Here is a 22,679-nt window from a genome sequence, read left to right as displayed (position 1 = left end):
ACCAGAATTAGCTCCCATAAGCCGACATGCCATCGCGTCATACTGGGTGGAAACATTCATCCCCACAGGGCAGCAGTTAGGTGCACAAACAGGCTGCTGTGCCCTGGTTAGGTGCTGTGCTGTTCTGAGCATCCCACTGCCATTTCTGAAGCTAGCTCCAAGCCAGCTCGGGGAGCTTTGCACTCTCAGCAACTGCACGGCACGGGCATGGCCTGCAGAAGGCTTGAGGCAGGAATCCAAGGAGGCACGGGGAGCAGAATTTCAGACTAGGCCGCAGGGAAGTGTTTAGTGCATTTAGCCTCCCACACAACACCCCCACAGGAATACTTTGAAACATGGGTATAATTTTGTTTACCTACACGTGTATAAATGGCGCGCAACAGCTCTGAACCCAAAGTCAGGTCCTCCTGTTTCCGTCTTGCTATTAAATGCAAGCTTCCCTGAAGGGAGAGGGACGCTGGCAATGTGGGCTTCACCTCAGGCTTACCTACCCTCCAGCAGGAGGTAGGTGAAAGAAACCGTGTTCTCATCAGGACTTTCAGGTGTGTGGGTGTTTCCAGGAATAAACAACACTCAACCACAGAACAACCAGGAAGCGGCTTTATAAGCATATCGTGTCACTTTAGTGCTGCAAAGTTTATAAATGGTATCTCCAGAGCCAGCCTACCACATTGTGCCATTCTGCTAAGGGACTTGCCATGTGACGGGCTAGGAAATGTCCACTGCGCCCCGTCCTTCATGGCATGCTGAAAGCAAGAGCTGAAATTACAGAGCCTGCGACTGCAAGCATTCAATCATATTTTGGGCAGGCCTGTCAGTCATATGCCAGGTAGACTGGATGAACTCTATTAAAGTTCTGAAGTGAAACAGTAGGAGGAACAGCCAGTCACAGTAAAGTGCGTTTGCAAGGTAGATGTAGGAGAAGTTTTGCATCTGCCCACACAAGAAGTGAGGCTATCCAATACTTTTGCTTTCTCTATCACGTACCCCCATATGCAAAATTAGTGTATTTTGTTACAAAGGATGCAAATAAAACTTATGATTTTTTTTTTTCCTTCATTGTTAATATAACAAGTTCTCGTCTCTAACATCGCAAGGCAGGAAATTCACTTACAAGTGTGACGCACAATGCTATTTCTGGAAGAATTCAAGTGTTTTCAATGCCCTATACATCGGGCAAGACCGTTACATAATGTAATCCAGCTTTAAGTACACTTACCTGCCAAATTCCCAGACCAGATCATTTTATTTCATTACTAGGGTGTGCACTTACTCTGCGAGTAAAACACATCTCTCAGTAGCACAGAGAATCACAACACTTTTCCAGAACCATTCTCAGCTCCAGATATCACTGGATTTTCTTACATATGTGCAGCCTGTTGTGCTATGTGTGTGGTCCCAAGACTTAGGGTCCTCAGCTGACACAGAAGGTGACACAGCAGGGAGAATTCTCTTGTGGACAAAATCGTGGCAGCTCTGTGAGAAGTCAACAGACTCAGTCCAGGTTATGAGTTTATACCAGCTGAGGTTCCAGCACACTGCTATTTATGTCATCATTGGAAATGAAGTTCCTGGAAAAAAAAAATCTTCTGTCTGCACCTTGGTAGTTAAAACCCAACTCTGCACTCCTGCACTTCTTATTGAACAAGTTATTAGCATGGAATCTGCTGTCAGCAAGGACTTTAAGGCTGAGTAAAACCACTTCAAACAGAGCAGATCACAGACTGTGCCTTTGTCAAATAATATCTGATGACATTATGATAATTAACATAAAATGGGTCTGCAATCACCCACACTGAAAACCACAGGCAAAGCCCAGATCTGTGCTCTCTGTACACAAAAGACAGGGAAAGTTCAGACTCCAGAAAGACTGCAATGGCTTTGGGTTTTCTCTACTGCTGTGCAGAAATGTGCACTCACTGGAAGTGCCTTTAATTGCACCTTGTTGGCAACTTCTTCTTTTTCAACTATGTCTCAGGCTTCAGACTCAGCTCTCACAATCAGTTTATCCCTCTCTTTCTCCTCGTTTCCATCAAATGCACACCACATTTCTGACTGATGCAGCCAGCAAACCCCTACACCTTTCTCCTGTCTCCACGCATTATTTCTCCTCTGTCACAGTCTGGCCTTTCTCAGGGTCAGTTCCTCTGTTATGGGATCCCGGTTCCCACTGTGTAACTGAGAGGACAGGAAGAAGAAATAAAGATTCGCCACTTCTTGTGGTAAATGTATGTTTTCAGTAATGTCCTGCCACAGACTGCGTGTCTCGCTTCCTAAATTCCAGTGTCTGTAGTAGTACTTTCAAAAAGGTAAAAAGAGGCACGGTGGTAGTACTTCCCATTCTCAGGCATCCTCAGGTTTCTGTCCTACCTTCTTACATGAGCCTCCAGCTTTTTTCTGGACACCCAAGCTTCAAGTCAAAAGTTGCTCACAAGGCTTCTTAATAATGTCTTCAATGACATTTGCCTAGCAAAAGAATCCGGCTGTCCGGTTTCTGGTTCTGAAGGAATCCCTGTAGGAATGTCAGACACCCATAATTCTGACGACTTAAAGTAGCATTTTTATTATTAACATAGCTAACTCTCTTCTTAAATCTCTTCTACCCCGTTGCATTGTTCGTTTTTCAAGTCTCTCATTTCATTCAGCAATCATCCAGTCTGCCAATTTACATCCAGTCTGCACATTTACACCAGCTTAGTTTCATTTGGCCTTTGCATCAACTTTGAGCACCATTTCTTACACATCCAAGGCCTCATACTGCTTACACGTTGCCTAATTCTTTCCTTTACACAAACATTTCTTCCTCCCCATGTCCTTGTCTAAAATATACCTATGTTATCTATTCACATGCATCACTAATTCCTAGATCAACGGTAATTACTCAAAATATAAACCAGAGTGTTACTGTGGATAGCACATTGAAAACCTCAGAAAACTGCTGAGAAACATCAAAACATTAAACTGAGCTTCAAAATTAAGTGGGACAAAAGTACAGTACTCCTCACCACACAAAACTGCAGTCAATAGTAAGACTCTAGGACCAAGAAGATTTAATATCTTTCTGCCTTGCCTGATTTTCTTTACATGTTCCTTATCAGTCTTTTTACTTATTTACTTAAGACCTTAATTCACAGTCCTTTGCTCCGGTGAACATTAATGCAGACTGTTTTTGAACACTAGTCTGACCCAACAAAATTACCAGACCATCAGACTACTGTCATCACAGCAGCCTGCTGATGTCCAAATGTGCTGGGCTGTCCAAGCTCCTCAACACCTCAATTTCTTGTTGATTTTTGTTGATCTGTCTTTTCTGTCTTTACTGTTTTTGTCTCTGTCCTTGGTGGTAATCATTCTGATTTGTAGATTTTCAACAGCTGAAACCTTCTCTACTGCTGGCCCACAGAATTGTGCCAGGGAAGAGCTGTGGCTTAAGAAAGGAAAAGAAAGCTCTGAATCTGAAGATTAAAGTGAGGAAGTGGAGAGACAGGTACGGTGCTAACAACAACAACAACAAAAAACTAACAACAAAAAACTAACAACAAAACCCAAAAACCGCAGTATCCTGAAGAAAAAAAAATTAATTGAAAGATGTGGGCCAGCTTGATTTCCTATGATTTCTGCTGAAAAGTATGTAAAAGAGTATTTCTTTTCTCTCACTCAGTCTCTCCTCCAAGGGCCTGGGGGTCTGGAAAGCTTTGTTGGTCAAGGTGGAAACAAAGCTTCTGAAGGGAGAAATCATTAAGACAGGACGAAGGATTTTTCTTTGAAGTAGTGACAAAGAAGTGCTGAAGACGCAGAATAGCAGCAGTGGCAAGAATGAAGAAAAAGTTTCTCTCTAGCGCCACAAAATGAAGATTTTCTGTTTGATATTAAAGTCAGGCTTAAATGATCTCCTCCACTGCTACCCCATTTGAGCTGTGCTGCAGGGTTTATCTTCACTCATCAGCCTCCTGAGGAGAGCCAATGAACGGAAGGCAGAGCTGTTCAGTCTGTTTCCTCAGCGTTCGCCCAGGCTCTCAGCACAGGAAGCCTCCTGCTCTCAAAGGCAGAAGGAGGAACCTCTCCAGCTTTGAGGAGCCAGGCAGTCAGGAGAGGAGTGGGGAAGGTTGGGGGAAGAGAAAACACTCGCCTGGGCTGCTGAGGATGCGCTGGCAGGCAAGAAATATGCCCCATGACCACAGCTAGGTTGGCGGTGGGACGGATGGAGTGACGGAGCCGCCTGAGCCATGAAAAAAGGAGCTGACATGAAGATTGCTGGAAAGGCTGCGTGTATTTTCGTGCTGCTCACCATCACCAAGCTCACAAGAATAACGGGTGAGTCTAACTGTTCTCTGGGACTGCTCAGCTGTCAGGGTGGAAGAAATGGAAACGTGCACAGATCTTTTCTCCCCGTAAGGGCTATGTGTCATGTTATGACTTTCTTTAGTTGTTAAAAATTACGGAGCACAATCAAAACATGCTTCCCAAATATCTGCTCCTGCTTTTCTTTTCTCAGTGGTCACAAGGCTGCCAGTCATTATCCCTGTGACTTCTATACAGGCAATTATTTAGTGACTTGTGGCTATAACGCACCGCTAGTCACAGACAGCCTATTTACTAAGACCACTAAATCCACATCCTCTGAGAAACTGATCCATTTGATCTATTAAAAATACGTCCAGGAAAGTGTTTGTGAATGTGAAGCTTTTGGCCATGAGGTTTCTGCTGAGGAGAGTTGGTAGACACTACGAAACAGGGCAGGGATCTCGTGTCTTTCTTAGGAGCAGTGGAAGATCACTGGTGTGCTGACAGCCAGGAGCAGTTTCTGCAATTTCATTCTGAGGCTAACAGGAATGATTGCTATCAGGCACAGTCAGGGCTTTGGTGTCAAAGGTAGTGACATTCCTAACCCTTTCTGACTCTGTCTATTAGTGTAGTTGGCTTAGTTTTAATATATTCTAGCTATGACAGCTAACGTCTCCTAGGTTTATTTCGTTTGCATTTCTAGAGCTTGTGCTCTTTCAGATGCCATGCGGCGGTCCAGGGACTTGCTCATGTAATTAGGGATTTGAGCAGCAGTTCCAGAAACCTAAACTGCCAGCTAGGGACATCTCTGAATAACATGTAACGTGCTTATGTCCATTACTATTATGGACAAGTAGGATTAAGCTGCATGGACATGAAATATTTCATTCCACTTGGACAGAAAAGAAGATACTATCCTTAAAGATATTAAAATATACAGATATTTTTAAGTAAAATGGATACAGTTATTGTCGTCAGTGAGGGAACACCTGCCTGTAGTGTGTTTGGCAGATCAAACGAGATCAAAATGATAACCTCAGTGCCACACATTGAAAAAAAAATGAAATCTTCACACACTTTTATTAAACTCTGCATTAGTAGACTCACAACAGGTACACTAGAGGTTAAAAACAAACAAACAAACAAAAAACATTCCCTTCCCATGTCCCCATTCTTCCAGTAAAGAAATTATCTCAGAAGAATACCAAGGAACTGTCTCACAGTAATACACACAGGTTATGGTAGCATCAGAGACAGTCTATGCTTTTGAGTACAGCTGCTCAAAAAGTAAAGGAGTATGGACATGTCATAAACTGTTTAAGAAAATGGGGGAGACAAAGGAGAATCCTACGAGCAAAATTTCTTTTTAAAATGGGACTTTGCTGGAAATATACATTAAAAAAAAATCTAATGCCAAAAAAAGTTCTCTTTTTCATTCAGAAGACAATTGGATTTCAACCTCTTGGTGTCTTGAATCAATGATATTCCCCTTCAAAGGGGAACACAAAAAAGATGTGTTAAAATCTAACTTCATGTTTGAACCTCCCCCCTCCAAAACAAACAACACACTTTTGATGGGAAGTTCTTCGCTAAGGCTGTTTTTATACATGTTTCCTTCAATATTATTGTGACGATTCTCAGCAAGGTGTAGTGACGAGGTTTTTCCCTTAGAGATCACAGGCCAGATGTGTTAAGATGATCTAGTGTGTGTTCTCTATCCAGAGAAGTTTAACGTTGTATGAAGCTCGAACGAACTATGCTCCCCTTCTGAAGACCAGAGCAAGCTACCCTGAATGAAATAAGGTGATGCAAAAACTCTTGTGCATAACCAGGCTTTACCTGTGTTAATGTTTTCCTTAACATATTTTTAATATGTTGCCTCACGTGCCTTGGTCAGTTTTTACAGCTGAGGAAGGGGCAGCAACTTCATGATTGTTGTGTCTAGATCTGTCCCCAAGCATGGCTGGACAGTATGCTATGGAAGCTGCTGGTGCACGATCTGTACTACCAACCCTTCTATAAGAATCCTCATAGGAGGATTTGTTTAACTAAACAAATTTTTTATTTGTTTAACTAAACAAATAAGACACCTCGTGGTTGTGTGTGTACTCCAAAAGAAAGGGGATAAGGAAGGGCAAATTTTTCCGTAGGAGGTTCATACAATTAAACTCTTTTTATCGGAGTAACATTTGCCATGTTCAGCTGTGTAAGTCCTGGATCTGTAGTACTAGCCTGTGACAACAGATGTGACAGTGTGCTTCAGTGGAAGCACAAAGAAGTCTGATGTCAATAAGGAGATGTGATTCTCTATGTTAGCTCAATTTTACCAAGAGTAAAAACCTGAAAACAATGGCATTGCCTCAGTGCTGAAATTAGAGTGTACGAGGTGCATAACAGCGAATTAAAACTTCAGAGCAACCTGTCTATAGTACAAGTTCACCCAGATACCTAACTTTCTTGAATGCAACTGCTTTCACTTAGCTTCTTCCCTTAAAAACAAACAAACAAACAAACAAACAAAAACTTTTAAATTCTCCTTCACTAGTGTTAGTAGACCAGCGTGTTTTACTGCCTTCTCATTTCCACTGTCTTTGGGTGTTTCAGTGCTCTTGTCTCTGTTGCCTCCTATTCTAGTTTACTCTGCAATCTTGCTCCTGATACAAAAATCATAGGCTAAAAACCAATTCTGATAAATATACGTTTGTCTCGATTTCACTATTGCTCTGCTGCTCCTTTGGTTCTATGTGCTAGAATTATTTTGTCTTCTTTTACACTAAAAACACATTTTACATCACAACAGCCTTTTTTTCTTACACAAACACTTAAAACAGAACTCCATACTATTAAATTAAACAAAAAAAATTCTCAGAAGTCATCTAAATTGCCCTAATACAATCTTCAAAGCATGCTCATGTGACATAACATTTTACTTTGATATGGTCCAAGCACGGTGTCTAAAGGTGTCTAGTTTCAAAACCCCAGAAACGGAGGAGTTCGGTTTTGCAAGTACACCGCATACTCTATGACTATAAAGCAGCTTTTCTTTAATTGGTAATGCACTTACAGATGTACATTCTACTTAATACTCGCAGCTGATATATTTTGTACACAGAGGTACAATCTTTCAGAAGAATAAAGCGTAGGGAATCTTCTTATGCTGCCTTATCTTTGTATCGAGTAAGAAAAGGCTAGAAAAAAAATTACAATGCTAAAGCCGAACACTAAGCAAGGTGTGACTGCGATTCTAACTATAGAAAAGTGAAGTCATTAGTGTGTTTTCACAGCAGTCCCTTATCTGCTCTCTGGAAAGTATGAAGAAGAGGGCATACAACCCACCTTTTGCAGTCAATGCTCTATTTTTGTTTGGAATAACAGGAAAATGCCACTTAAGCGTAAATAAACAATTTTTTTTTTTTTTTTTGTCTTCTCATGAGGAAGAGAGTAGAAAGTCAAATTCAGCACGCAGAACAGAGTATGAAACACTCCGTATTTCTATCTGTAGTGGGAAGTCCAGAGAGTCTTTGCAGTTTGTTACACAGGGCGTCACAGTGCTACTCTGGAAGAAATACTACCCAAAGCCCTTTGGCATACAGCGTAAGCCCCTTCTCCTATCATCTATTCCAGCTCACATTATGCAAGGATAAAGATCTACTCACCCTGCACGCAGAGGTTGCTCTAGCAAGTTCAAAGTTAACAGCCAGGGTCATATAAAATACAACAGCTTTTTGAGTTCAGTGATGATTTATTTTCGGTGGAGGGTTTGAGCAAAGGTGTTAATTCTGCAAACTAGATGATTCCAACACATCACTCAAACATTAACGCGGCCAATAGAGCAGCATACCTATCCTTTTTTCTACAAAGCCATGTTTTTTATTGAGACATAGCCCTTTTGCTCAAATACAGCCTCAAGAAAAGACCTCTAAATCACTGAATCAAATCATTTATGCAGGCATTCTATCATGAAATGCTTCTCAATTTATTGTAATAACTATTTTCATTGTTATTACATTTTGAGCTGACGGATTTTAATGATTTCTTCTTCTGTGACATCTCCCTTCTTTATATTAATACTACCATATGCTTTCTGCCTTCAACAAATTTCCTCACACACTCCTGATACAAATGCCAACACCGTTATTAAGAATGCTAAACAGAATTTGTATAAAATTTGCCTGCTGAGAAACATCATCAGCAAGCTACCTTCAACCTGACACTTCCTTTCAACTCTGCCTTTTGCTTTCTCTCCTTGATACAGTTTTTACCCATCATACTTCCCTCCAGTTACCCCTCCTTTCTTTGGCTTAATTTACAATTTTTGAGAGGACACTGTATCAAACTTCATCTCCAACTAGGTGAGATTTAATATCATTCCTTTGCCTACAAAAACAACTGTTTTGAGTTACTGCTTGAAAGGACACTGAAGAAAGCTATAGAGCATGAGAAGATCATAGAAACATTAACAACTAGTATTTGGCAACTGCAAAGGTATATTCCGTCTTGAACATGAAGACTGAAACCTTGAGTTCTTTATGAAGTTCTGCCAGTGTGCTCAGCTCTCTGCAACATATGAAGCCACTTCCTGATATTAAAGTTTGAAATCTAGAAGAATTCCTGCCATGCTGCAGACAATTCATATTGAAAAACTAGAGTTTACAGTGAAAAAGTGTCATTTTCTGGCTGTGTTTTAAATTTGCCATTTGAGTTTGGATGAGACAGCAGAAAAGAGACTGACACTGCAAAGGACACTAATGGTGGCAGAACAGAAACGGCTTACAAGGAGAATAAAAGAAGAATTTGGGTGTGAGGAAGAATGGAATTTCTGAAGATGGGGAAAAGGCCTAAAGAAAATGAAATGGGAATAGAATACATTTTCAAGGAATAATGACAAATACGGATAAAAGAGTATTAAAGGGAAACTAACAATAAAGCTGTAAGTCTTTTATTGTGTCCAATGCTGCCCTTTTAAAGATGCGTTGTCACTGAAAAAGCTGTGATTGCAGCTTCAAGAGTCTGAGTCACATCAACTCAGGGCAGCTGGTTCATGTATTTCTGTCACGAAACTCACAGCACTCAAACTACTTACTACTCATCCAGTGCGCGGGGCAGATTTTCAGCCTGTACTCCATCCTGCGCTGTTGCGGCTACATTTTCAGAGTCACAAACCTGCCACATAAAAAACTCTGACAGTACTTTAGCAATTTCTACCCTAGTACAAAGCCCTTCTGTTTGTTTCTCTCTCTCCTCATTCCAGACAAGCCTTGCTAAGTGGTCACAGGCACTCTGGTGGTAGAAGGAGAATGCAGAGCTCAGCCTACTGTAGCTGGCCTCTTCCAAGCATCCGGTACTGCCTTTTCGATCATAACTTGCTCTGACTCATATAATATGTTAATTCCAAGATACAGTTAGTCATTTACTTGTGGTGTAATCACTGTTTCAGTTCATTATACCTCTAAGTTTAAACTGCGGGGGCGGGGAGGGGGGATGCACCAAAATGCTACTGTAGATTGTTACTGTAAGAAATAAAGACACGAGAGAATTACGTCTGAGAAAGTAAAGAAGTCTCTTTACAGTGTGAAAAAACTCTTTAACAGCTGAATTTCTAAAGAGGTTGTCATGGAACTTGAGTCATTCTGGGGGGAAGAAAAGGTTTTACTGTGGGTTAAAACCTGCTATAAAGAATAACAGAGGCTGGAAATCTTCCCTACTTGAAAGGAATCAAAAGCACTTTCAAGCTGTGTAGCTGTCTGATTTTTCAGTGATTCCCCTGAAAAATTTAGTGGTTTCACAATCAAATTTTCCTGTTTTGAAATATGTCTTTCTCCTATTACTGTGTGAAAAACTCTGAGAAACAGGAGAGATGACTAAGTGACACCGTAAAGGAACTGGTGTAACTAGCTATCCACGAGAGCTGTCAAACACACTACAGAAACCATGTTAGATAAACAGGGCAATTTTTCCCCAAATCTTTTTTCAATTACAGTAATCTTAGCGTGACAACAGTAACCAGAACATTTCTGAAACATAAATACGAGCTCCTGGGCTGAGTGCGTTTTTTCCTGAGTGAGGATACGCCCACTTTCAAAGATGAAGCTGGAATCTGTCAGTGCATTGGGAAGTGCACTCAATGCACTAGAAGAGAGCTCGAGAACCCCCTCAAACATCTCTTAAAATTTTCTTCAGCAGTCAAGGGAAGACACTGAAGGATGACATAACGTTACTTGTATTTTAATTAGGTTAACTTTAGAGATTGGAGTCAAATTAGACTTCGATCCAAAGGCCTCCAACCCTACCTACCCATAACCTGTCACAGGAGTCCCCAAAGATAAATCAGCTTACACTGACTGAATTTATGTCAATAACCCAAATGGATTGGTTCAGCTCAGAGCTGTACAGAGCTCCCTGAACCTGACTTGTCTATCTTCTACATCGGCATGACTGACAGCTTGTTCTCCTGGGCTCTGCACTTTCTGACAAACAGAATAAATGATTGCCATTTTCCATTGTTCGCTCATTTGTGAAGATTAAGACTGAAAATGAGAAGTTATTTACAACAAATGTGTAGATATAGGATTCTTCATATCATCTCTCCTGGGTAGAACTCAATATTTAGCAGGGCTGACCTTTGATTATCAGCATTCGCTTATCACTGCACTGAGATGAGCTTGATAGGTCACACCTCTTCAATTTTTTTATTCTTTGCAGACCCACAGAGAGTGAGGCCTTTGCTGCGTTGGTTATCCCCTTTTTAATTTGCAGCGTGCTGTTAGTTCAGCTCAGCTCAGCTCAGCTCAGCTCTAACATGGGATTTCACCTTTAGAAAAGAAGCTGTGCAATGTACTGGGTTGTTTCCAAGCCATCATTCAAATAGATAAATGCTGACGTGTGTGGCATACACGCCCTGATTCTACGGGTCTTGAAGTAATCAGCCATCACAGAGGAAACTTTAGCAATTGACCTTCAGCCATTTTACAGAATGAAAGCACCGTTCTAGAAAACACTGGTGCAGTGACTGGTCTGACTTTTCACACTTGCAGCATTGAACATTTCCTCTTTAGGAGTGGAATAGTTTTGTTTGCTTGGTTTGCCTGCACAGCAGACACAAGCCCTTTATGCTTAGTTAAATTCCTGGAGGAAAGGGGAGATGGTGTCCTCCCACAGAGCTGCTGAGCTCTACCTACGAGTGCAGGCTGCGGCAGGCAGCAGAAAGGCAAAGAAAGCAGACTGGGGAACAGATTCTTGCAAAAGGTTTGGTTGGAACAGATCCACAAGAAGTCATAGATGTGATGGTAAAAGGGGACAAGAAAGGGTCATGTGGAGTCTCTATCTGGCCTGAGAAGCCACTGAAAGCTGGTGGACTAGAGAAGAGAACTAGGGGAAAGAAGGCATTTTGTAAAGGCATGGAGAACAGGAAAGATTTCTTTTCAGGCCTTTTCCTTGAATGAGTATAGCCAGCAATTATGAGTTACTTAAAGAGCTATCACTTCCTAGTGTATTGGTTAATGCTCTAATCAAACATACGTTTAGAGATTAGAAGGGTTTTGGAATACATACTAGAAGGAAAAGGTATGGCATGTCCAACTTCAGTCCTTGGCTAAACTGAGGTGATTCTGTGAGGTCCTATCAACATTTCCAAACTAAAGTAAAGCTACGGCTGATTAGGAAGAATAGGATAGGGTGAGGATAATTTCCATTTGAAGAACTGCCTTTGTGCTGGCTGATACCCTAGCTATTTGTGGACTCATTCCTGAGCACAAACATTTTGGTCTATCTTTAAATAAAACTAACTCTGTGGTAAAAAATAGCAAGTCCTGACATCTCATTAGACTGACTTAGCTTGAAATAGAAAGAAAGACAAATCCTGTTTTTATCAGAAACTATTACAAAAATGGCTGTTCTTTATAAGTTCCTGTTCGGTAGATTTTTATCAAGTCTTACCCATGCCCAGTCTTAATTTGCTTGTAAGGTACGAGATTTTAGGTCACCCAGTTCAAAATCTTAAATTATCTGAACTTGGTACTACACTCTCGGTTTTAGAAAGCAGAGCTCCATTTTTGCATATGCTTTCTTGAGAGATTGCAAATATGCTGGACTATTTCTGCATCAGGTGATAATGGGAATGGGTGTCTGTAGGAATGGGAGCACTGTACCTATTGCTGGCTCGTGTCAAGCTTTTCATCCACCAGAATGCCCAAGTCCCTCACCTCAGGGCTGCTCTCAGTGAGTTCTTCTCCCAGTCTACGCTCATGTCTAGGACTGCCCCAACCCCATTGCAGCACCTTGCACTTGCACATTTTGAACTTCATTAGGGTCACTGGAGTCCATTTATCTAGCTTGTCCAGGTCCCTTTGGGTGGCATCCCTTCATTCTGTTGTATCAACTGCACCGCTCAGCTCAGAGTTGTCTGCAAACTTGCTGAGGGTGCATTCGATCCCACTGCCTACGTCACTGATAAAGATATTAAACAGTACCAGTCCCAAGACAGACCCCTGAGGGACACCACTTGTCACTGGCCTCCACCTGGATATAGAGCCATTGACCACAATACTCTGGCTGCAGCCATCTGGCCAACTCCTTATCCACAGGATCGTCCACCCTTCAGATCCACGTCTCTCCAATTTAAAGATGAGGACGGCATGTGGGACCGTGTCAAAGGCCTTACAGAATTCCAGGTAGATGACATTGCTCGGTCTTCCCTTGTCGACTGATGCAGACACTCCATCATAGAAGGACACTGGATTGGTCAGGCACAATTTGCCCTTGGTGAAGCTGTGCTGGCTTTCTCAGATCACCTCCTTGTCCTGCATGTGCCGTGATACTGCTTCCAGCAGGACCTGTTACATGATCTAGAGGTTCGGGGAAATGAGAGATGTGGGCAGCCTGACTGGCAATGAAGATCGAGGCAAGGAAGTTGTTGGGTACCTCAGCATTTTCTATGTCTTTCGTTACCAGTTCTCCTTTCTTGTTTATCAGAGGGGGAACTCTCTCCTTGGCCTTTCTTTCCTGACCAATGGATCTGTACAATCCCTTCTTGTTGTTCTTTGCACCCCTTGCCAAGCTCAGTTCCATCTGTGCCTTGGCTTTTCTGATCCCATCCCTGCACATCCAGGCAGCATCCCTGTGCTCTTTGCAGCCCACACGTCCCTGCTTCCACTGCCTGTGTATTTCCTTCTTACAGCTCAGTTTGACCAGCAGGTCCTTGCTCAGCCATGCTGGTTTCCTGCCTTCCCTGCTTGATTTCTTATACATGAGGATGGAGACCTGTTGTACCCTAAGAGAAGCATCTTTAAACAGTTGCCAGCTCTGATCAGCTCCTCTGACCCTAAGGACAGTATCTCATGGAGTCTCATCCGCTAGGTCTTTAAACAGATGGATATTCACTCTTCAAAAATTCAGGGTCCTCTCTTTTCTCTTTGCCAGGCTCATATTCCTCAAGATCACAAACTCAACAAGGGTGCTGTCACTGCAGCCCAGACTGCCTTTGATCTTAACCTCTTTAATGAGTTCAAATGAGTTGAAAGACATTTAAAATGATAATGCTCTAAGATGTAAATAAAAGCTTACACCATTAAACAGGAACAAGATTGTCACTTGTGGTCACTATTGGCAAACATTAGTTTAAAAAAAAAAACAATCACCAGCCCCAACACAGAGTCTGTCTGAAGGCTTAGGTTTGCTTAGTTATTTTTAGATGAGGTCAGCCATCCTGATGGTATGACTCGGAGCTCTGAGGCACTCGGCAGTGCTAAACTGGCAGAGGAAACAATTTGTTTGCCAGTTTTTGGAGACGTTCATAGAACTCCCATCCAGAACTCATCATGAGACAAAAGGCTTCTTTCAGTTCCTCTCCTGGTAAAATCATCAGAGTTTAAAACATGCATCTCACATTTCCTTGCAATGTCGTATAGAAAAAAAAAAAAAAGTCATTTAAATACAGTGCAACCATGTATCACAGAATAATGTTGACAACTGAGTTAAGAAAACAAGCATTTGTGAGGCTGGTGGATAATTTGTGTATCAGAAAATAATGTAAATAAATAGCACTTTTCATCTTCAGCAATGCTTGCAAACACTAACCAATGAATGCTGGCAGTAATGAGCAGCAGAAAGTTAAGTATTATTCCCTTTCTTTAATAGAAATGGGAAGTGAATGGTTTCAGTGATATACTATCCCCACATATTTGTCCTCTCCTAGCAGAAAACAAACAAACGAACAAAACCAACAAATTATCAGAATTACCCTCTGATTTACATGTTGTACAGCTGGAGTAACTAAGATTTTACAGCACTATACTGTGTACTGTACGATGGGGCAATATTGCAGCTACATTTCCTACCAGACTGCAGGAGCTAGGTCTAGATTTGGAAAGGTCTTCACCCAAACGATACTTAATCCTCGAAATGAAAAAGCAAAAACCTTTAAGGGAATCTGTAAGTAGCTAAAATGCAGTGAACTGTGTTAATTTTGCACATTAGAAAACATTTCCCGAGAACTTAGTTAAACAGTAGGAAAAGTGGTTGGGCTGGAATGGTTCGTTCACGTGGGTTCCAAACACAGAGGATTTGGATGCTGACTTGCTAAACCCAGTGTGCAAGACCAGGATATCATCCTCCAGTATCTGTTTTATCCACTAAGACCCAGAGGGAAACATTGATAGTTTTAAGAGGGTAGTCTGTAATACCCTACCAGCTCCACAATAAACAGCTGTAATACCAGATGAAGGACAACATGGGATGAGCAAAGACAGGGTCTCCCTCTGGAGTGTAAGAGAGCTGACATTTCCCTCCAAAGCACAGGCCAGAACTCCAAGGCTGTGAGTGACATCCTTGGGCACCTTTTCACACATCCTTCTCCTTCTTTGTCTCCTCCAGGAAACAGAATGGCAGCACAAGTGGGTCACAGCGCTGTGATGGCCTGCCCTCACAGAACAGGAGCAACTATGGTGACGTGGAAAATAAGCCCCAAGATAGGAGGCCCTTGCACCTTGGTATTCAGGGCTGATCAGAACAGGGTGGGCAGAACAAACTGCAGTGACAACGTGAAAAGGGAATTCAAACCAGAACGGTTTTATGCCCTTGAGATACAGCAAGTGGGAATGGCTGATGAAGGAAATTACAGCTGTGAACTGGTAAATCAGGAAGGGAATTTCAACCAGATGTACCAGCTGACTGTGCTAGGTAAGGGACTCCTTCCTCATTTCTCTCTTCTCCAAAGGACCACCTCCAGCCCCAGACAGACAAAGCTCCTCTCCTCCCGCACAGGAAGAAGCGTGCACTGAGAAGAGCAGCTTTCTCAGTGGCACAAATGGTCACGCAGTCATTTAGTAGCTCTGTTTCTTCCCTCTCCTCATTTGCCAGAACTCCCTTCTGCTGCCCCTTTCTCCCCCGCAGAGTTACAAGTGATGGGTGTGAAGCAATCCCCAGTACACTACAGACGAAGTCTGCATGTGCATCTTGTTTTCCTGTAGTCACTCACTAACACGTTACTTTAATATGACAAAAACACAGCAGGGCAACACCTCCGAGTACTGAGCTATTCGATCAAACACGGGATGTTGTTACCCAGGCAGGAGGAACAGCCCCAATTCCTGCTAGCCTGGCATTCAAATCCATTTTAAGCCACATGCAGGAAGGCTCATCGGGACAGAAGTCTGATTCAGCCCTGTATTCTGGGCAAGTTCCCACCTCCACGTCCTGAGGCCCTCCATGCCTCCTCTAATAGTACATGGCTGTGATAACTCTCTTCAATGTGGGAGAGGTGTCCAAAATGAGGAAAAAAAAAAAAAAAAGAAATCTGTCCTTGTCACTTTGGCACACATTGCTGTGACGGGATGGCACCTCCAGCCTGACTCTCCTCTTCTCATGACGTTCCTTTTGGGTAAAGAATAAGAACAGCCTCTGCCAACTGCAGCAACCCACATATCTCCCCTTCCTGATGCTTTGCAGTGCCCCCAAGGCTGTCCCTGTACTGTGACAACCACAGCATCCCTGTGTGCGAGGCAGCGGCGGGGATACCGGCTGCTGAGATCTTGTGGGTCCCAGAGAACAGCTCCACGACTGAAATAGACAGCCACGACAACGGGACAGTGACCGTGCTCAGCAGGTTCACAGCACACAGCACCAACAGGAAGACTGTAACCTGCAAGGTGTACCACGCAACTCTGAATGAGACCATGTCCACAGACTGTTCCTCACGTAAGCTCCCCCTTGTGTGTTCAGCATTCAAAATCCTGCCTAGCCCTCTGTTCACACTCTTGCTCTTTCTAGGAAGAATAATCCATGAAAATTATAGAAACCTTCAGTGAAATCCTATATAGACAGTAGTATCGTGCCCTACCACACGTGCCAAGAAACATCACCAGTTTGTTCATGTTACAGACACTATTTCCAAATGGTTTCTTCCCTAAAAGGGAAGTACATTACTGTGGTAGTATTCTTTTGGTAGTGGGAAAGTTGCAGTAAGCAGCCTCAAAGCAGTCCTGATCTTATTGTTAACCACATGGAAGCAGAACATCAACAAAATTTGTTGAGATGCAACAGTAAGATCTCCTGCTTAGATTGTGGTAAGAGAAAGAGAACAATCTCTTGTGTGGCTAGCAGAAATAAACCACTTAATTCTCAGTAGGGAATGTCTGACACTGTATGGCATTTGGTTTCTTCTTTTTGGTTTGGATTTTTCTTCTTGAAGAACTACACATGAATTGTAATACTAGGATAAGCTGTGTCCTTGCGAGGGGCTCAGCTATGACTTAGTGAATAAATGTCATGGGTATCCACTGTGGGATTTGATCTGTTTTTTTCTCTGACACAGACTATATTTGCATTTCTCAGACTGGTTTCATTATTGACTTTCTCTTCTGCCGAAAAGATTTATATTTATCTTACAAGCATGTTGAAAATGTATATACTAAAGCAACTTTAAACTTATATTGAAATATTAAAGGAAGGTAGCAGTGAGAAGACATAATTAAGACTGTGCTTTGTCTTTAGCACAGAGTGACCTTATCCTGTATATAACCATCGCTCTTGGTTTCCTGATCATTATCACCTTCATGGCTGTCATTTACTATTTTAAGCTCCACGGTTGCAGGTACGTACAACAGAGTGCTAAGGTAAACTTGTCTTGTGCCAGCAGAAATCTTTAAGTACTATTTGTGTCTTGAAATCATGATTCTGTCAGTCTGTGCTGCTATGAGTAACTGAATTGACTACATCAAATATTTGTACTTTATACTGCAGACACTGTGCGTTGCACACATCTTTACTGAATAATGCCCCGAGTAAAATATAGATGGTCAGAAATTGGCAGGGAATCCTCAGTGCATTGCCTGCTACACTGAATGGGAGCTCTTCATTCTGACAGGAAAGCAGCAGAGCAAATCTGTTCTTCAGGTACTGTGAGAGCCCGTCAGTGTCTCTCTTGGTCAGACCAGGGGAACGGTTCTCTGCCTAAGAAGGTCCTTCAAGTGTCAGAGCATTGGCCAGTGCTATCCTGCCATGTCACTGGAATAGACAGCAGATTTTGTCTCTATTTATGAAGAAGCTCCCTGGGTGAAACTGGACTCTAGCCCCTTTTGGTTTTGCTGTGGAAAAGAAAGCAGTTCCAAGAAAAGAAAAAAAAACACATTTGTGTAGAGAAAGGCTGAATTAGGATCTGTACTGAACACCTCAGATGTGGTTTGTCCCTCCCCTATTCCAAAACTGTTGTTCTTCCCAACCTTCTCCCTCAAAGATGAACAATTAGTTAGATACAATTTCAGCAAGGGGGAGTTGGACAACCTTCCAGAGGATTTTGATTTTAACCTGCTTCCACTCTGCACTTAAGCTCCCCAAAACATCAGAAGACACCCGTAAAGAAAGCCAGGGTGCTTCCGGATCAAAAGTCAAGGACAGAAAGACATGAGAAGATTTTTAGGCTTTGCTCTTGATAATAAGAAAGAAAAATATTTCATAGACTTGTGATTAAAGAAGCTCAAAAGACCCCTCAGCAAATTCTAGTATTGAGGAAGAAATTTGCTTTAATGCTTATTTTCTTTTTTACAGACTCTGTCACAAAACCAAACCTCCCGATACTTCTCTTACACATTCCTTAGAGGTAAGGAGAAGGATGCAGATTAGACCATCACTAAATCAGGGATCTTGGATCAAGAAAACATGATCAATAAGAGAAACCATTAGATTTTTACTCTTTACTTTCATCAGGTGCTACTCTGTCTTATATGTTTGTCCTTAGCTTTATCTCAGTACAAAACAGAGACTATCGTTACCATAATCTTGACTTGGAGCAAACATTAGAGGCATGTTCCAACAGCAAAGATTTCAGTAACTGCCATCCTTTATCTTTGTAAGGAGCAAGTCCCACCACATCCCTCTGCTCATATTAGATACACTGTCCACAACTGCTGTACAAACAGTGCTCAGTAAGAGAGACAATCCTATGGGTTGGGGAATATTAAGAAAACTATTAGGAAACAAAAGCATTAAACAACAAAATTAACAAATCTAGAAAGAGAAAAAAAAAAATCTCTCCCAATGTTCAGAATGATAATGTGCAAATTCTGAAGGCCAGTCTTTATTTTGTGTGGTCAAAATGCAAAAAGAGCCAACTGTACTCAAGCCAAAGCATTTCATAAAACAATGGAAGGAGCTCTTATGTCCAACATGGGAGATATTCCTGAATTCCCTATGGTGTTACACGCTTCCCAGGTAGCTGAGAAATTCACTCATCAGCTCTGTATCTCTGTTCTCTTCTACCAAATACAAATAACAGCATTTCCATGTAGGGAAGCTGAGACATTTATGTTGTGAAACATCTACATTGTGCATATCCGTGTACCTGCAGCACATAATAGGCTCAAATTCTGTCACCAACTTAAAAAGGAGCTTCAGTTTCTATTTCTGAAATGACTTAGTCACTTCTAGTTATTTTTCTTCTTCCTCTTCTGCTTCCCTACCTCTGAATTATTGCTGACAGTTGCGTTAATGTAAACTAACTGGTTAAGTGCCAGTGTTCTTGCTGGCACATCACAAAACTTTCATTAGAATATCTTTAGACTGAAATTGTAGACCGATGGAGGAATCAGTCCTGGTCAAGACCCTAGTATGTGATCTGCTCTCTAGAGAAAGAGATCCTAATACTAAATTTTCTAGGTGAAAATGAGTGAGCGAGAAGGGAAAGAGATGGAAGAGGAAAAGAGCGCACAAATCAATACTTTAGTGTTATCCATCAAGTCTCTGAAAGAAATAGCAATACAGCTTCTTTGGTAGAAAAAGCAACAGATGATGTTTTGTTTTGTTTTATTTCGTTTTGTTTTGGTTTGGTTTGGTTGGTTGGTTGTGTGTGCATTGTTTTGTTTTTTGTTTTTGTGGGTCCAAGAAGAATAAAAACTGGTGCATTATTTCCCAGTTACATTCTTCAGTCCAGATGAAAGGCTTGAAAAATCTTGCCAAATTAACCTACTTCCTGTATTCACACTTTTTGGTTTTGTTTTGCTAGGATGACACAACAGAGGTGGAACCTTATACTACTTACGTGCAGAAGGAAAACACAATTTACAACTCTGTGTCAGATCTGACAGGGGGGCAGAATCTTCCATAAGGACTGTCAACAGCAAAATGAGTGATTCAACAACACTGGAAAAGGGGAGAGACACTTTACAAAAGACTGGTCATAGAAAGAAACTTCTGAGAGGATTTCTTCAGATTCAGGGGCAACATAGCTCACTAGGTCTCTTCAAAGACCTATGCTTACTGATGAGTCTGCACAGTTCTTTCTTCCCATTTTGCCTTTTTCCTTGGGAAAGCAAACAGGTTTCCTGTTTTTCCTTGGGGAAGTTTGACTGACATCAAGCTATAGATTTTCCCGGAAAAAAAATAAAATGTTGTAATCAGTCTTCCCTTTGCTATTCTTCAATCGGAGATACTAGTTTTGTCAGTCACTTGTAGGCATTACTTTGACACATTTGACACTATCTTGCACAGACTTGGGAGATGGGAAGAGTGTTTAAGCTAAAATGAAACGCTCTCCAGGCAACAGACACTTTGTTCTAATTTACAAATGACTCATATAAGGGCTTTGAGTATGGATAATCACAGAAAAGTTTTAACTGGTAAAAAGTATCTGTAGGGAAGACCTTTCATCTCCCAGTTCATAAAATTGAAATGAGTGATGAATTTATAAGTTCATCCACTAAAAAAGAGACTTCACTAGCATGTTGAATTCACTTGTTAGGTTTCTATTCAGTATTTCCATTAAACATGTTCATTAGGTAAGTCAAATTATTGTTATGATTACTTTTCCCTAAGATTCTCTGAAGGCAGAGTATTCCTCTCTTTCTTAAGAGTATTGGCATTAAGATATGGTAAAAAATCATGTTACTCAAATCTGGTAAGCTATTTTTAACAGAAACTAACAGCAAACATTTCACAACGAAACAAGTTCAAATGTATCACCTACAACTGTGCAATAATGTACAAAAAGGATAACATTCCTGCTACCTGTTGTCATATTTATTTTTACTAGCACAACTGAAGATATTTTCATGAATATGTCTAGATCTTTTATTGATATTTTTAAATGTACTTTCAAGCTCACTTTGTTGTATGTAAATTAGCTTGTATATCTTAATGTGTCTCATGTTAAAGTGACTTCTCACCTTCCCAAAATATTCTTTGGGAATAAGTCAAATAAATTGTTCTCTATATACTAGTGTTTCTCAAACGTTTTGAATTGATGCCTTACTACCTAAATTATGAACTGGCTTTACAGTAATAATAAAGAGATCCATCTGTAAACTTCTGTTTACTGCCTCTTATTTCAGTATTTTAAAATATCGAATGAGTACCTGCCCTGATGGTAGGATCAGAAGAACTGGATTTTTCCTTTAGACCATAGAAATCTCTTTGACACCCATTGCTAGAGCTCTCTTTTGAGATAGCCTCCTGAGAGCTATGACCTAGTGCTGGCAAAACAGATTTTTTATTTGATTGATGTTCCTTGAATGCATTGCTCATGTAAACTGATATAAATGGTTATTGATTCTCACTCTACCAGATATGAAACAGACAATTTTGTCCAGGAGTTCTCTGCATGCAAGTATTGCTTTTCTCCATTTCTGCACGTCATTTTGAAATGGAAGGGATCAAAGCTCAAAAACATATTTAGGGCACTGCATATGAATCAGCTACATAGGTACATATGGAATATATTAAATTTATAGGAGTACAGTACTTGCTAACCTGCTGCCTAGCTGCAGGGTTTTGAGTTCCTTTACAGGTCCATTACACTGGACTAAACGTGTTTGATTCAGACATAGATTTCACTAAGTTGCTAACTGATTTTGTTGTTGTTGTTGTTGTTGTCCTCTTCTTTGTTCCACAGTCAGGCCTACTACCGCGCACTTTGAGGAATGAGTCGTGTAGGCTGTTGCTGGTGGCATGCATGTCTCCTAACCTGAAGCCCAATGCTACCAAGTGGCTAGAAGGCCCAGTCAGCCAGCACAGCACCTAATTCTGCAATTTCATGTAGGCAGGAAGGCCACAGTTTCTGTAGCTAGGTGATTAGCAAAGTGTAGGATGAAGCCAGATCCTCTGCAGTAAGTTGGCAGAAAATAGGCTTTTGCCCATAGTTTGTGACTATGGTAAAGGCAAGGTAAGTGTCTGAAGTTCACACACGTACACAAATGCTCTTCCTTCCTAGCAGCATAGGAGGTTTAGAGCAGAAGCTCCCTTTCTGCATTCCTCTTTCTCTATCAAGGTATGTGCTACTTCTCTTTTCAATGTGCTGCTACTGTTCTGCGGTCATGCTCCATGTGAAAATGCTGTGTTGGCTGTCTGTTAGTGGTCAGGAAAGCCTGCCCTCTAAACTCCTCAACATGTTGCAGAGTAATAGGAAGAAAGTCAGCAGCTTTTCAGCTGCTCCAATGAACAAATATTTTTGTTTGGGCACATTTGATCAATATATTTTATTTAATCTCTAGCTGCAACATTTACTTTTGTTCAATTTAATCTCTCACCTTCACTGCTGTATTTTATCTTCACATGTCCACTCCAGTCTCTTGACAGTTTACAATTGCCATTCCTGCTCTAATCAAGCAGCTAATAATCATGGTTCTTATGAATGTACAGAACTCTGAGCACTGAGCTTGCATGCACAGCAAGTCAGCAGATCCTGTGCTGCTCACTGAAGTGCAGCAGAGCTCCTCATGAAGTCCATCAGACCAAGGGCCTGTTCTTTAAGATGGCACTGGTAGTACTAAAGAATGGATGCACTACAAATCCTGATGACCTCTGTAGACTTCCTGGTTCAGTGTGTGATTGTTCTATAGTTCTGCTCAGTTTACTTTTAGTTACTAATCAAAAAGACTTCAGCATCTTTTATTTTCATCCTCCTGGCAACA

General features: G+C 41.4%; 2 protein-coding genes across 6 annotated transcripts in view; one reads left to right on the top strand and one right to left on the bottom strand.

The window, feature by feature from the left end:
• Positions 1-22,679, bottom strand: part of LOC137863516 (uncharacterized) — a 169,015-nt gene that overhangs the window by 90,956 nt on the left and 55,380 nt on the right. The window contains exon 1 of one of the 5 annotated variants that reach the window (XR_011100951.1): positions 9,368-15,159. The exons of the other annotated variants lie outside the window; for them this stretch is intronic. The gene's annotated coding sequence lies outside the window, so the exon portion shown is untranslated. Of the gene's footprint in view, positions 1-9,367; positions 15,160-22,679 lie in introns of those variants that run through there. 5 annotated transcript variants of the gene reach the window in all.
• On the top strand, positions 3,938-21,075 carry LOC137863495 (cell surface glycoprotein CD200 receptor 1-A-like). The gene is made up of 6 exons (XM_068696659.1): positions 3,938-4,314; positions 15,154-15,459; positions 16,228-16,476; positions 17,272-17,371; positions 18,325-18,376; positions 19,778-21,075. Exons 1-6 carry the CDS (start codon positions 4,227-4,229, stop codon positions 19,877-19,879), a joined length of 897 nt encoding a protein of 298 aa, XP_068552760.1. The 5' UTR covers positions 3,938-4,226; the 3' UTR covers positions 19,880-21,075.

The sequence above is a fragment of the Anas acuta genome, chromosome 1 (assembly GCF_963932015.1).
Source record: "Anas acuta chromosome 1, bAnaAcu1.1, whole genome shotgun sequence".
Lineage (NCBI taxonomy): Eukaryota > Metazoa > Chordata > Aves > Anseriformes > Anatidae > Anas > Anas acuta.
The sequence above is the reverse complement of the archived record's forward strand: the minus strand, read 5'-3'. Positions and strand labels throughout refer to the sequence as shown.

Coding starts and splice junctions, on each gene's coding strand:
- LOC137863495 (XM_068696659.1), top strand. CDS start 4,227: ATGAAAAAAGGAGCTGACATGAAGATTGCTGGAAAGGCTGCGTGTATT. Junction 4,315..15,153: donor CAAGCTCACAAGAATAACGG/GTGAGTCTAACT, acceptor TGTCTCCTCCAG/GAAACAGAATGGCAGCACAA. Junction 15,460..16,227: donor GTACCAGCTGACTGTGCTAG/GTAAGGGACTCC, acceptor GATGCTTTGCAG/TGCCCCCAAGGCTGTCCCTG.